General features: G+C 30.4%; 3 protein-coding genes across 4 annotated transcripts; 1 reads left to right on the top strand and 2 right to left on the bottom strand.

Moving 5' to 3' along the window:
• Positions 1 to 3,347: 3,347 nt before the first annotated feature.
• LOC107471878 (uncharacterized) lies at positions 3,348 to 5,985 on the bottom strand. The gene is made up of 3 exons (XM_016091397.3): positions 5,529 to 5,985; positions 4,971 to 5,290; positions 3,348 to 3,709 (listed from the first exon to the last, which is right to left on the bottom strand). The coding sequence occupies exons 1-3, from the start codon at positions 5,869 to 5,871 to the stop codon at positions 3,593 to 3,595; spliced, it is 780 nt and encodes a 259-aa protein (XP_015946883.1). The 5' UTR covers positions 5,872 to 5,985; the 3' UTR covers positions 3,348 to 3,592.
• Positions 5,986 to 8,211: 2,226 nt separating this feature from the next.
• LOC107471879 (eukaryotic translation initiation factor NCBP) lies at positions 8,212 to 11,233 on the top strand. The gene is made up of 6 exons (XM_016091399.3): positions 8,212 to 8,462; positions 8,811 to 8,906; positions 8,997 to 9,101; positions 9,211 to 9,288; positions 10,666 to 10,785; positions 10,868 to 11,233. Exons 1-6 carry the CDS (start codon positions 8,319 to 8,321, stop codon positions 10,997 to 10,999), a joined length of 675 nt encoding a protein of 224 aa, XP_015946885.1. The 5' UTR covers positions 8,212 to 8,318; the 3' UTR covers positions 11,000 to 11,233.
• A 149-nt stretch (positions 11,234 to 11,382) lies between these two features.
• LOC107471880 (superoxide dismutase [Cu-Zn] 2) lies at positions 11,383 to 13,915 on the bottom strand. Of its 2 annotated transcripts, none has more exons than XM_016091400.3 (6): positions 13,609 to 13,915; positions 13,326 to 13,523; positions 13,202 to 13,233; positions 12,930 to 13,005; positions 12,261 to 12,314; positions 11,383 to 11,582 (listed from the first exon to the last, which is right to left on the bottom strand). In XM_016091400.3, the coding sequence occupies exons 1-6, from the start codon at positions 13,769 to 13,771 to the stop codon at positions 11,554 to 11,556; spliced, it is 552 nt and encodes a 183-aa protein (XP_015946886.3). In that variant the 5' UTR covers positions 13,772 to 13,915; the 3' UTR covers positions 11,383 to 11,553. The 2 variants fall into 2 exon arrangements, with proteins under 2 accessions (XP_015946886.3, XP_015946887.3); XM_016091401.3 differs by having other exon boundaries at positions 13,350 to 13,523; positions 13,609 to 13,779.
• Between the last annotated feature and the right edge of the window lie 1,948 nt (positions 13,916 to 15,863).

Below are 15,863 nucleotides of genomic sequence, written 5' to 3'. Positions count from 1 at the left end.
TTAGTAATTTTAGTCAAATACAAACATTAAATTATTTTTAATAAATAAATTTTATTAATTTATATATATATATATATTCTAAAAAATATAAATATAAATTTTAGTAAATATAAATATAAAATTATTACTGATTAAATATTGATCTAAAATAATAATATTTACGATAATGTAACGTTGTTTATCTAATAATTAGAGGTACTATACATTCCACCAAAAATTGCTTATATGCACAGCCTTATTCAATTGAAAAATAATTAAAATAAACCCATCCATGATCCATCCACTCTTCGCTTATTGTGAGTTTCTCTAAGCTTATCCAGTAATCCTCTTTATTTATCATTATTCCTCCACCACAATCAAATCCTTCTAACTTCATTCATCCATAGGAGATGCTTGAGTTTTCCAAAACAAATTGGAAAGAGCTTTAGCCTTTAGCATCAAGGATAAACAAATAAGGTGAAAAATGATATGCATGTCACTACTGAAGTCATGCACTGGATGATATGGTTGATCCAACAATCACAAGAACCAAAAGCTTCTGATAATTTTTTAAGGTAAAAATTTAGGTGCGGTCAATTTTATGTGAAGTTAATAATTGAGAGTTATTAAATGATTTAAATAATTTGATTAAATTTTTATCTAACAGCTATCGGTGATTAACTTTATGTAAAGTTAATTGCTGTTACTATTTTTTAATCAAATTCCATTCCAAAAAAGGCTTCCGTCCAGTCTTTTTTTATTTAAACCCTCCAGTCTAATCTGACCACCATTGCCGTCTTTTTTCTTTTCGAATGAGTTGGGCCTCTGAGTAAACTCTCCAATTTCCATTTTGTATTGGGCCAAAAATAAAATGGCAGCCCATTTGCAGGCACCTTATACAAAATAGGTGTCAGATCTCTGTAAGCCCAATTTTGTGTGTAGTATTCACGTGCGTTAACACCAATAATAAGCCAACGAGTCTTAGTTCACATGGCATTCCGTTCCCTTTTCATCTCAAAGGTCTCGGGTTCAATTTTTACTAACTGCAATCGAAAAAAAAGTTAGTAAATATATGAAAAGTGTGTAAATATGTGTTGTATCTAGGATGGAAAATTGTCCAATCCATTTTAAAAAAACCAATAATAATAATAATAATAATAATAACACGTATTGTAACCAAAGAAAAAAAATAACTCACGTGTATTATTAGAAGATTTTTGTATGATTATTTTTAAAAAATAATATTTTTTAATATTTAAATCAATGAAAAATGCCATCAAATGCAAGAGCAAAAGGAAAATTACTACTCAACACTTTCAACAATAAACGGAAATGGATCATTTTTTTCTAAAGTATGATATTATATTTTATAAAATTTAAATAGGATGAAAAAATGTAGGTTTAATTACATAAAATTTAAATAGGATGAAAAAATGTAGGTTTAATTACTCTTGGTTCTTATAATTACTCTTGGTTCTTATATTAATTTTTTTTTTTTAGTTAGGTCTCTATAAAATTAAGCCAATTACTACTAAGAGGAACTTAATTAAAAAAAATTAATATAAAAACTTAATTAAAAAAATATAAGAATCTAATTAAAAATTTTATAAAATTATAAAGACCAATAGAATAATTAAACCAAAAATATATGGTGCTAAATTACACCTAGCACTTGTGAAAACCTTTATAATAATGTAACATAACTTTAATTCTTAATAGAATCATGTATTCAAATTTTACGGTCATCATATCTAGAGTCAAATGTAAGAAAAGATACTAAAGGAAAAAAAAATTATTCATTTTCCGAAGAATATAATGTTTCAAAAATCATAACCATATTTTATTGTTTCTTTTCATTTTCATAAAATTTTGTAAAATAAAAAAATAAAAGCACAAATTTTCTAAGGACAGCCATATATAACTGAGATTCTCTTTTGTCCAATGTCACTCACCCTTTTCCTGATTCTCAAGTTTCGAATCTTAAATTATTGGAATCCTTCAATTCTATTTTCTTAACAAAATAAAATAAAATAAAATATTATCCGAATCCTTGACAAGTATCCTTAACATGTTTCCAAAAAGGTTATGCAATTTTGTAGTTTCTTCCAAAATACATTGAACAAATTTGTGTAATTCCAACTAACACCTACCAACCAGTCACTTATATTGACAATGCAACTGAACAACGTGTGCCATTAGAAATCGTCCATGGATGCAAATTGAGAGAGTAGTTCTCCCAAGTGGGCCATCTCTTAATAAATCTCATTTTGTTTGCAACCATATTTTCGTTCAATCACTCCTTTTCTTTCTTATTCACAGCTTGGTGACTTCATGCATATCATAATAAATATCTCCATGTTTTTTTGTCATGGAGACGTGAGAAGAGAGGAGAAGAAACTATTTGATAGTAACCTCAACCTTGGCTATTTTGGTATGCTAAATCCAAGAACAAAATAATATGTATTGTTAAATTTTATATGAAGGGTCAAGTTTAGAATAACATAAAGTCACAACCTTTTTTCATGTTGAAGATACTTTTTCCTTGAGGATTTTTTATAATGTGGTGAAGGAGTTGTTTCATTCAAAACTTTTTTTTTTTTTTTTTTTTTTTTTTTTTTTTTTTTTTTTTTTTTTTTTTTTTTTTTTTTTTTTAAGTTAGAAGTGAGACTTGAACTCGAGATCTTTGGGTAAGGATAGGAAACTATACTATTTGAACTATAATTTATTCGCTATTATTCCATTTAGGCCCTATAAGCACTAAAGAGAAAAATTGCTACCATTATCAAAGAAAAAATGACGACATATTGATAAATAGTATGAAAAAAAATACTACTTGGCCTTTAAAATTTAGCAAAATTTTTAAGAATTTATTAATATTTAATTAATTTAAATATTCACTTTTATGATATCAGTTGTTTAAAAAATTATTTCTTTTTTCTTTATTTTTTAAAAAACCGAATAAAAAATAATATTTAAAAATATCTAGTTTCACTAAAAAAAAGTAGTAATTTAGTGATAAGTTTTAAAAGGATTGCAATTAGGTATTTAGTTCTCATTTTGTCTTAGATTGTATTTATTTAGATAGGAAAAAATTAGTTCGCGAATATTTTTAGTATAAAAACTAAAAAGCAAAGAATTGGTTAGTGTTGATTCGACTACAAAGTAAAAATAAAGAAATAAAAAATGCAAAATATAAAAATAAAAAATGTGTATATCTATGGCTATTTCTACAATTACAAAAATTTCTGTCCCACAATTTTATATTTTAATATAAAAATATAGTATTCAAACACAATCATGCATAGTGTTTATAGATTTTGTTTTTTGAAGTTTTATAATTGTAGCTCTTTTTTAATGACTAATTTCATAGAAAGATTGAACTCTTTAATCTTTTCCTTTGTACTAATATAACCAAAACAAAAATTAATAGAGACAAATCTAAATAATGTTCACTCTAATTTTTTTTTGTTCCCCTAGCTAATTTAGTGTATTCTACAAGGAAAACAGAAGTATCCCTGCATCATGTTATTTACACAAGTATATTTTTGCTTAAACAGCCAGCCATGTATAAATTCCAATAATTTGTTCAAGAAATAATCACATAATCATTGGTTCAAAGTCCATCATAGTAACCTCCAATGGTGATGTGAGCTCTGCTTATAGGAACACCTGCCACTACAGAAACTGCTTCATTAAATTTTGTTGCATGCTGTACCACTTTTTTAATGTTCTGCAATCATATCCAAATTATATTCATGGGTCAGTCCAATTATCCAATAATTTCATAACCATGCATTTATTAAAATTTTCATCATTTCAAGTAGGAAAAAATATCTGAAGTTACACTCGAATTTTAATTTAGTCCTTAAAATTTCAATTGTTTTAAATTAATATCTAAATTTTTTAAATTTTAATCACAGCAGTAATTTTTGTCACAGAATCAATTAAAAAATTTAAGAACTAAATTAAAACAATTAAAACTTTAAAGACTAAATTGAAATTGAATATAACTTTAAAGACCAAACTGAATATTTTCTCTTTTAAGTAGTATCACAAATTTAATTGTTGTACATTATTATACGGTTATCTAATTAGATATTGATGTTTATATGACACTTAAAATAGTAAGAAGTTAATTAAATATTTTGACAATGACAATGACAATTGGTTAATGTAGGTTTTGATTACATCTTTTGCAATTAGTTTACAACACCATTTATTTTTTTTCTAAAATTTAATTTTTTATTGTGACAGGGATACATAATATAAAAATTAGCAAGATCCGTGATGTAACACATTTATCTCAAAAGATCTATTGGAAAAAAAAATCATCTACCAAAGTAAAAAAAATTGTTCAATATTTCAAAGAGAGACTTAGTTTGAAATATAAATTTGTTCGAAAAGTAAATATTTTATAAAAACTATATATATAAATAATATTTTTATCTTTTAAATCATGTTTATGAATATTCTACAAATAAATTCCTATTCTTTTAAGAAGAATTTTGTTCACATATTTGTCACTTTGTTCCACAAACTACGAGCATCATGAAGGTATAGATTTCAAATTTAAAAAGCTATAAAAATATAACTATTTATGAATATCCTTATACTAACTAAAATAACCATCCGAGTATTAGGAATAATAAACATCTTTTCAAAAGATTAAATTGATTTTCGAGTTCACTAAAGATTGACCTCTTAATCTTTTGGATTTAACACTCTAATACCATGTCATGATACCACTCATCCCAAAAGCTTCAACCGATGGAAAAAAATAACAATAATGGTTATATCTCTAATACTCTACAAATCTCTATTGTACACATTATACAAGCATTCCATTGGCTCCGCATATTTTCCCTTTTACAAAATATGTTTAGACGACGAAAACTCAAGTGCAGTAAATTTCATGTGAAATTAATAATTGAGAGTTCGTTAAATAATTTAACAAATTTGATTAAATTATCATCTAACAATTCTTAACTGACCTTGTCATCGGCATAGATCTGGAAGCGAATGGTGTTGTCGTGCAGGATCTTGTTCCTCTTTTGGTGACTTCCAAAGAAGAGAAAACAGATGGTGGCTGCAGCAACACCAAAAGAACAGATAGCTCCAACCCCACTCAAGCTCCACTTCCATATGTTGAATCCACCCTCATTCTCTTCTTCCCAACTTCGATCCTCTTCCTCTTCATCCTCCTCATCGCACTCCATCCCAAGAACTTCTTTCTTCTCAATCTTCATTCTAGGCGAAGTTATCATTCTTGGAGACGTAATCATCTCACCTTTCTCCTCAAATTTTAAGCTACCTGTATGCATGTTAGGAACACCAATAATGAATCAAACAATGTTCTAGCCAAGGTATTATATGTATGTAGAACATTCTAGAACATTTTCTAATGCTAAGAATCAGTTATCTGTATAAAATACATAAAAAAAAATGTATATGCAAAAATTCAGTTATCAAATCAGTTATTTATATAGAATATTTGTCAAAATATAAAATATAAATTGAAAATGCGTGAAATAATAGGTGTATTTATATACCTGTGTCCAATTTCATGTCGGCGAATTCGTTTTCCTTGGTCTTGAAGAAAACCTGTGAGACAGTGTCATGATCAACTGTGTTAGGGGAAACAACGTTGTTATCTGATGAGGAGTTTCCAATTCTGGGTTGTAAAAGAATTGGAAGAGGAACAAGTTGATTGTGATTGTGATTGTTATGCATCATGGTCCTTGGGCTTCTTGGTGGAGATGAACAAAAGTAATCCATGTCAAAAGCACTTTTTGGCTCTAAGTTTCTCTTGCCAAGGAAGATTTGCTTGCCACCCTCATCATTGAAGTCAAGGTACCCATTATCTGGAAGGTACTCCCACTCTTCAATATCCATGATCTCTCTCTAGAATTTGATAGTTGAGGAATGGTGTCTTGTAGCATGTGGGAGAAGAGTGAACTCAAAAGGTATAATAAGGAAAGCAAATAAAATGAAATGATGAGTTGGTTTGAGACTTTGAGTTAGAGTTATTGTCCATTCTTGAAGATGACAAATTTAGGAATGGTCCACATGCCCCAATAAGGAGAAAATCCTCTACCATACGCTTCTTATTGGATTTTTTTTTTGTTTTGAATTATCTATTTATATTGTTAAAATAAGTTTTTTTTTTACTTTGTAAAAAAATATAAAAATATTTTTTATATGAATCATGAAATTGTGATTTTTTTTAAATAAAATTTCTCATTTACTTTCTCTAAAACAATTGTTGTTAACAACATTTATCTAATTAATTTTCAAAATTCATGTGTGTAATTAACTAATTATAATTGCACACTATTTTACACCAAAAATAGGTGTTTGTAATTTCTAATATTGTACGTAACCTTTGAAACCACCACCGAACACACAAGCGAGCTATACTAATGTATGACTGACATTATGACCTCACTTTTAAGTTTTAGTCGCAGACATACAACCAAGGCAAGACAATAATATATCTCTTTTAGCCCAGCCTAATAAGGGTCAAAAATCCATTCGATAAATTATCGATATGTTAGGAGTGAATGTGAATCGGATTAGATTAGATATGACCAAAATTTTGATTCGATCTATATTAAAATTATCGAATTAGATCAGATTCGATATTTGTAATTTTTAAATTTGGATCTGATCCGATCTCGGATATCGGATATATCCACAAGACACAAAAACGCTTTTAAAAGCTTATTTTTATTAAAAAAATATTAATAAAATTTATTTTTTTTATTCTTGTAAATATGTTTACTCTTAAAATAATGTTAAGCATACTTTTTTTAAATAATAAATTAAAATAATATAACATATATAATAATTATTAGTTGAAATAAAACATAAAAAGAATATTTGCTTATTTATTTTTTTATTTTTGCGAATATACGGATATCTACACAAAATCCACAATCCGATCATATGAGTGTGCGGATCAGATTCAATCCAATCCGACAGCCTTGCGGATTGGATCTATATCCGCAATTTTTGGATCGGATTCGAATAAACACTGCGAATATACGGATTAGATCCAATCTATGAACACCGCTAGATCTGACAGTTTTTTTTTCGTACAAGCTAAAGTGACCCACAGGTCACACCACCTCCTGGAAAAGAACTAGACAGCTGGTAGAAATTTTCAAGTGAATGGCTAGAGCGAAAAGATCCACACTAGTATAAAATATAAAAAAGGAGAGACCTACCCATCTCCTAAGGTATATCATTCTTTTATCCTAATTAGCCGCCTCATCATACAGACACTAATTTTAGCATCGGAGTGTCATTACAAGTGGCTCTTATCGCCGACTTACCGATGATCGTGGCCCCATTCCCTCTCGCCAAGCTCGCATCTAGGTCCTGATTCTCAACATCTCACCGTTGCTCACACCTAGCCATACAACCGACCATCGGTCTCAACGAGCAACCGAACATTAGCGCCGTCTGTGCGGACCTAACGCGAGCGGAACATGGAGCTTATCCATCGTCCCAAGAAGGTACGAGAGGAAGGAGGTGCTATTGGGCGTCCAAAGGGTTGCCTTAAGAGTAGAGTGAGCTCAAAAATTTTTCAAAAACGCTGAGAAACTCCCTCTCATCAAGGCGACTCTCATACTTAATCTTTGAAAAAGCGTTTATTTAGTAGTATGGACAGCGACAACTCTCAAATCATGCAAGAACTCAAATATAAAGTTCAGAATCTTGAGAAAAAATTGACAGTAAAAATTCACTACCATTTCAAATACAGCTAAAACTCTTGTTCACGTTCAGAAATTCATCCGAGTTTTTCACGCACCTAATTTTCATTCAAGAGATGGGAAGGTACCTCAATAGTTGTACATACTTTTATTTGACATTTTAACTTTGATTAGATATCACCATTATTCTACATAGTTAAAAAGTACTAACTCATTATTCCATTTACTAAGTTAATGTTAAAAGAAGATTGAAAATTACTATAATATCTAAAATTCAATATGAAAAATTATAATAGTGTAACTAAAAATTTAAAAATCAAAACTAATATATTTATTTATAAATATATATAATTTAATTTATTTTTAATATATATTTATATTTTAATATGTATTTTATATTAATAAATAAATTTTATAACTGATTTTAATATATTTGTAACATAGGTGATAAAATTTAGTCCCACAGGTGGTATTCGCATTTCAATTTCCAAACGCCCTCTAAATTAATAAAAAATAAAAAATGAAACGATAGAATAATGATTTGAAGACGCCAACATGAAGACACGAAGATTAAACACACAACACAATAAGGGGAAAAGGGGATTAGGGTTTTAGCAGCCGATAATGGATTTCACAGCGGAGAAGAAGGAATTGGAGAGCAACAACAACAACACTAACTCTGACACTGCTCAGCGAACCCTAGATTCTTCTTCCGAAGTCGAGGAGCGCCATGCTCGTGATCTTAAAGCTGGTCTTCACCCTCTAAAGGTTCATCTCTCCATCTTCTTTCAGAGAAAAAGAAGGATTTTTCTCCCCTATTTATTAGTTTAAATATCTTGTTTTAGGTGAATCTCAACTTTGAATACAATCTTTGTACTTTCTGTATTTTCGAACGATTACTTGCGAAATAGCATGGTACAGTTCTTTGAAAATTAAATGCTAGTTTCATTTTTCTTCTCTGTTTTCGTTCCTAAAGAAGGGGTTCTTCTGGCTTGTTTTCGTTCTAATTAGATTAAGCTCTTATCAGCTTGACATATCTCCATTTTCGCTTCCATAGAAGCTCTTGGTGGAGGTTGACATTTCAGTTGATTTCTGTTGGGTTATTTCCTTGAGCAGCACAAATTTGTATTTTGGTACACACGGCGAACACCAGGAGTTCGAAATCAAACATCATATGAGGATAACATTAAGAAGATTGTTGATTTCAGTACTGTAAGTAGAATACTATGCTGAGGTTTGTTGATGAATGTAAATCCATTGTCATGTATTCTTTATTTGACAATTGTTTGTTTATATAAATAGGTTGAAGGATTTTGGGTTTGCTATTGCCATCTTGCTCGACCTTCTTCTTTGCCTAGTCCAACAGATTTGCATCTTTTTAAGGAAGGAATCCGACCCCTATGGGAGGTAGGTACTTAAAGACTTAGCTGAAGTTGCATTCTCTTGTGTTCTGCTTTATATATATAAACTTCAAATAACACATTATAAGTTTTTTTTTTCTCCTTTTTGAAAATAGGACTCTGCTAACTGCAATGGTGGTAAATGGATTATACGGTTCAAAAAAGCTGTTTCGGGTCGTTTTTGGGAGGACCTGGTGAGTCAAATATTTTCTCTGAGTCTTCTTTCTTTTTTATTCCCTGATAAATGTCTGCTAACAATTTCTGTACTAGTAATATTAAAGCTTCAAAAGAAGTTTTCCAGTGATTATTTAAATCTGTACTACAGAAAAGCGGAAAACTACTTTTAAAAAAAAAAATATTTTACTTATTTTTAGGGATTGTAATGTTATGTATGTATTGATACATGTAGGCTAAGTCTTGTTGCTATCTGAATATACCCTTACAATTGAAGAATAATTAATAATTGAGTGGCATATGAGCTGTATATGTTTCTGCCTTGATTTAAATTACTGAAACTGAAGACAAAAATGAATCTTTAAACATCGTAGTTAATCTCAGCGATCCCAGTGTGGTTCCCATCCCATCCCAGTGACAACCTGGGATGAGATCATATGCGATCTTTGTTTTTGGTCTTAGCCATCCCTGGCAAGATCGCTGCCAGAATCTTGGCCTATTGTGGCAAATCTCACAAAGATCACATGTGGAGCGCCAAATCCCCAAATTTCCCTGCCTAATGGATTTTAGAGTGGGTTGTGGGTATTTTCCGTCTAATTTCCAGTTTGTTCACTTACTACACCCCGCGTTAGTAACCGCTATACATTCATTAGTAAATATTTATAACTTAATAATTTGACTATAGACACGCTTTGCAATAGAACACAAAAGTGTCGATCAATCCATGTAGCTAGCTAGTAGCTACCCCCCAAGTGGAAGACTTGGTCATTGCTATTGTTGTTGTTGAATCTGTGCAATTTGAAAATAAAATTGTTTCAAAAGCAAACTATGAATTTTGAACACCATATAGAACTCGTCCTAGAATAAATTCCTTGACTACAGTTGAATTTGAATTTGTATTTGTAGTTGCAACACCTCGAGTTCCTCTTTATGATGTAATTAATTAGTGAGGAATCCTATTAAAGAAAATTAGTTTGCTTCGGATAAATTAAAGAGGAAATATTTGCTAGTGACTAATTGAAAAAGTAATCCTATTCATCAGTTTCCTTGCATATGATTTTTGACGGAACTAGTTTCATCATTTTGGAAAAAAATGCAAATGGATTAGCCAATTTTCTTCTGTTTGCAATTTCTATTGGTTTTATTTTTGCCTGACAATTTTGCATATGGTGACAATTTAATGACTTTTCTAATTATATCGACCTGATTTTGTTGATTAAAGTCTTTCCTATGCTTTTGTCCCCAACCAAATACATATTCCTTCCCCTTCAGAATAAATCTATGATGGCAACAAAATAGCTCGTTATCCATGCTGTCAATTACTGTTATATTTCTATCTTTTATTATTGGACTCGGAAATGGTGAAAGTAGTAATAGCATTACATGGTTGAGTGCAGGTTCTTGCCTTAGTAGGTGACCAATTGGATTATGGAGATCAGATATGTGGTGCAGTACTTAGCATTCGTTTTAATGAAGATATACTTAGCGTCTGGAATCGCAACGCTTCTGACAATCAGGTTGGCATTATTATGGATTCTGGACATGTGTGTAAATGCATATTCATGCTTGTCTCTAATTATATCTTGCTTCGCTTTCCAGGCTGTAATGGCTCTCAGAGATTCCATTAAGCGCCATTTAAAGCTTCCTCATGGCTATATTATGGAGTACAAGCCCCATGATGCCTCCCTAAAGGACAATTCATCTTACAGGAACACTTGGTTGAGAGGCTAGCCGTACACATTCTTTGTCAACATTGTGAGACAGTTAACATTGTTACTGATTTACGTAGTTTCATTATATTTAGTTCACTCAGCTTTGCAGTCAACATGTTCATGTCCACCCAGTGTTTAGTTGTAAATAATTTTTATCTCTCTTATCCTATCCTTTTTGAAGGAGAAGCATTTTCATTCAGATGATAGATTGATTAACTCTTAACGCTTAATATGAATATTACATTTTATGCAAGCGATGCTGTTAACAACGAAATTTTAACAGAGTGCAACAGAATGTGTTGGCGCATTTGATTCAAGAATTGGGATTGTTTGTTTCTTATTTTGTAATGTGCGGATGCACTATCCCGGATGATGTTGAAGACCGTTCTTGCCAAATCAATCTCAAGATCAAGATAACTCCACCTTATATATTGTGAACCAAGATTGTCATGGAGTTGATATGAAACCTTTAACATGTCACTATAGTTGCTATAAAAGTAGTTACATCATGCTTCTAATCTTATATTGAAACCATAGATCTGCGAATATATCAAGTATCTGCAGCAAACCATCCTAAACAGATGACTGAAGCCCAATGATACCTGATACACAATTAACAATTGTCAGTCTTCAACGTATAAAATTCCAAACGACCCATTTTCATGAACTAATATTCGAAGGTGGAAATTCAGGTGCAATCAATTTCATGTGAAGTTGATAACTGATAGCTATTAGATGAAAATTTAGTCAAATCATTCAACGGCTCTTAACTATCAATTTTACGTGAACTGAACTGTAGGATATGTGACATTCTTCCTTGCCTATTATGCTGAGCAAACCTAATTTAATGGCTATGATGATGATGATGTGTAATTGTGTACATGAATAATTAAGTTTTCAAGCATTTAAACCAAAGAAAAGGTAAGAATAAATTACATGAATAATTTAATGGCTATGATGATGATGTACTATTGTCTAACTTCAGCATATATGAGTGTAATTTACCCAAAATATAATAACTTATCATGATAAGTGTCTAGGGAAGGTTCTTTTATCCTTACTCAAAACATGTTTGACAAGAAAAATCCATATGCTGTGGCCATTCAATAACTATGAGCATGTGGTTTTGCAGACTGTTTTCAAATTTCTCATGTTCTGATTCCTAGGAATCTAAAAAATGTTCCACAAACCACACACCCACACTCCTGGAATAGCTCATAGCTTAGTAATGGGGAATCACTATACTAAACAGCAGACAATCCAAAGTTCAGAAGTATTACCGCATCCTACTCTTGCACCTGCATTCCCAGTAGTTTTGCTGAGTTCATGACCACCTGTTTCATGATAAACAAATGCTCAAAAACTCAAAAATGGTGAATAGGTACAAGCAGTATCAATTTTATAGATAAATAGTAACACTTTATCGTGGACTATGTCTGAGATATGAATACAAAGACAAAGACAAAGAAACATACAGGCATTTCTATCTCCAGTGTCTCAGAGACAGTATTCAAAGCAACCAAAATGTTAGGTTTTACACTATATGCATCTATAAAGCAAGCAATAAACATAAACCTTTAAACAAACAAATAAGGCACTTTAGCATAAGACTCATACATGGTGCAAAAAATACAAGATATCAATCAGATTGAAAGAGCTGGAGTAAATAATATGAAGCATAATGCTTATCGGCATTAAGCAAGCTAACAAAATCCTTTGTACTTCCCATAATAACAGATCTTGTTCGCAGTAAATAACATCCAACCAAGCACCCAGATACAGAATTTGAAGGTGCACTTTCAACAGAACAGAATCAAGCAGGACTAAATCATAATTCTCTCTTTCAACATCTCAATATTAAGGAAAAATAATCCAAAAGAGTAGTAACAGTTATGGAGTAAAAGAAGAGTAAATCACATTGACATGTTCAACTACTTGACCTATCTTACCCCTTCCAAGGTCATCAGGATCAGCATGCACAACAACCGCCCTGCCAAGTATGGAATGCACTCCACTTAACGGAATCTACATCGAAAACGGAAAGGAATCAGAAAGAAGAACTAAAGCATTCTAGATCCAATTGAACTACATTTAAAGTTGAAAGAGATAAGTACAATTAAAGGTTCATTTGTCAAATTGAAATGTGAATTATATAACAAAAAAGATGTCAAACTTGAATTCTACAAACACAGCAATAACCAAAGTCTAGTTGTGTAATTACCTGTGAATCTGTGATAGAAATCTCAGCAACCCCTGAATGAGAAAAGAACAAAATGTGTTGTTAGGAGAAAAATCAAATGATAGAAAGAATTGAGAAAATAAAAAGAATTGATAAAAAATGATACCATCAGGGCCTGCAAGAATGTTACCCAAATCACCGGCATGACGGTGATGATCTGCAGGAGCTCCATGGTGTTTGTTAAGAGGATTGAAGTGAGGACCGGTGGAATTGCAGCCATTGGTAGTGTCACCAAGAGCATGGATATGGAAGCCATGAAGCCCCGGTGAGAGTCCTGTTATCCTTCCTGAAACATGAGTAGTACCTGCAACCATCCATCCATCCATATACACAGTGAAGTGAAATTGAGAGAAAGAGACGGAAGAAGAAGAAGAAGAAGAAGAAGAAACCATTGGATTGGTGAAGGAAGTGAATAGAACCCTTGACGTTGTTATCTCCGACGATGAGAGCCACAGCTTTGACGGTTCCCTTTCCAGCTTCCATCTCTCTCTCTCTCTCTCTCACACTGCCACTGATGTTCTCTTGTTTCAATCTCTGGATATATAAACTCATCCAAATGAAATTAAACAATAACAAAATATAAGAGCAAAAACAAAGAAGGATTCGTCAAAGAGCTATAGTTCAAATTGTATAATTTTTTCATCTTCATCTATAGATTTTAGATTTGAGCCTTATTCATAATTTTAGAAAAAAAAATTATTATTTATGCACCTATTTATTAAGATTCATCCTAAATTTATACCCTTCGTAATAACATGGGTTTAGTTAACATATAAATCTATTCTTGGTAAAAAAATTTAAATTTTTATCTTAATAGATGAGTACAATTTTATTAAAAATTTAAATATTATATTTTTTATATCAATATTTTAATTAACAATATTCATATATATTCTCAAGATACATAAAATTAGGATAAGTTGTGAATAACTCTCTTTGCACAAATGACAAAATCAATCAACAAAAGTTATTTGAGTGATGTTTCTAACTTTCAAAAGCAACTCACTTTGGCTCTCAATGGTACATTTTGTTCAAACTAATCTACACAACCAATAAATATTATTATTTTTTATTAACATTTAATCAACAATAATTTATATTTATATTTATAAAAAAATTATATACAAAAAATATATAATATATTTATATTTATCAAAATTTTATACACATAAATCAATATAATTTGTATATATATATATTTTAAATTTACACATATAAATTTAAAAAATTTATTTATTGAAGATAATTTAATATTCATGTTGATCAAATTTAAATTCTAAAAATTTCTCTTTTTTTATAGAATTGTTTTTACAATTGTTATAAGTTTTTCTTATTGAAAAGAGGCATGCTACACATACAAGTCTTTTTGACTTACAAGTCTTACAAGTTGCTACATATACGTGCCTTTTAGTGCGTTATTCAGTTTCCAAAGCGCTACACTCACCATGTATTATGAACGACTCTTCTTTTTCTTCTTCTTCCTTCCTCTTCCTCTTCTTTCTCTTCTTCTTCTTCCTCTTCCTCCATGTATTTCTTCGTTATTCTCTTCGTCTTTTCATTAGTTGTTTTACTTGCGTTTATCACTGGTATTCTTGCTTCGTTTTTTTTTTTCGATTTTCATGGTTTCTGAAATCAAGCTTTGAAATCATTTTGAAGATAATGGAATTTCAGAAATACACCCAAACGATTACAGAAATACACCCAAAGGATTAAAGAAATACACCCAAAATTTGTTGAAGTACACTTTATGCATAATTCAGAACTCTTTTTCTTTCTCCTCCTCATCTTCTGCTGCTTCTTCTTCTTCTAAAACGATTTCAGAGTTTGATGTCAAAAAACAATGAAAATCGAGGAAAGAAAACAAAGAGAAAAGCACGTAAATGAAGAAGGAGAAAGAGAAGGCAAAAAATGAAAAAAAAAAAGAAAAAGAAGAAGAAGAAGAACGTGCAGTAAGAAGAAGAAGAATGTGCAGTGAAATTGTGCAGTAACGGTTGAAGAAGGAGAAAGAGAAGGCAAATAACGAAAGAAAAAAGAAGAAGAGAAAGAGAAGAAGAACATGCAGTAACGGTTCAAGCGCGTTAATATAATGACTTGTAAAGACTTGTATAAAAAAATGCTTGTATGTGAAGAATTTTTCTATTGAAAATTACTTTTATTTCGATTTATCAAATTTGACAGTTATAACTAAAAAAAATAATTTTCAAGGCCAATTTTAGTAAGTTGTTTTCAAAAAAATGAAAGTCTCACTAAGTTGTACCTTTGTATTTGGTAATAAAAAATTATATATTTATCTTTTTCATTTTAAAAATTAGAAATACTTATAAAAATACCTAATAAAAAATTAAATTTATTTTCACTTTTTATGACATTTATATCTGTTAAAATTATTTTAAAAGTTGAAAATAATTTTATCGAATATAACTTTTATTACTTCATTCTAAAATTACTTTTATGTTAATTTATCAAATACACTTAGTATACTTTTAAAAAGCATAAATCTTACGAAATTCGTCCTAAAAAAAGACGCATTCTGCTTGAAGAAAAGAAAATCCATCAAATAAACTCAATTAATATTTCAAGAAAAAAGAAAAAACAAAAAGATCTTCAGTCCCCGTAAATTTGGCAACAAATGACAGCTGCTAGT

This window comes from Arachis duranensis, chromosome 10 (assembly GCF_000817695.3).
Source record: "Arachis duranensis cultivar V14167 chromosome 10, aradu.V14167.gnm2.J7QH, whole genome shotgun sequence".
Classification (NCBI taxonomy): Eukaryota; Viridiplantae; Streptophyta; class Magnoliopsida; order Fabales; family Fabaceae; genus Arachis; species Arachis duranensis.
Note: the sequence above shows the minus strand (reverse complement) of the source record. Positions and strands in the feature narration are given on the sequence as shown.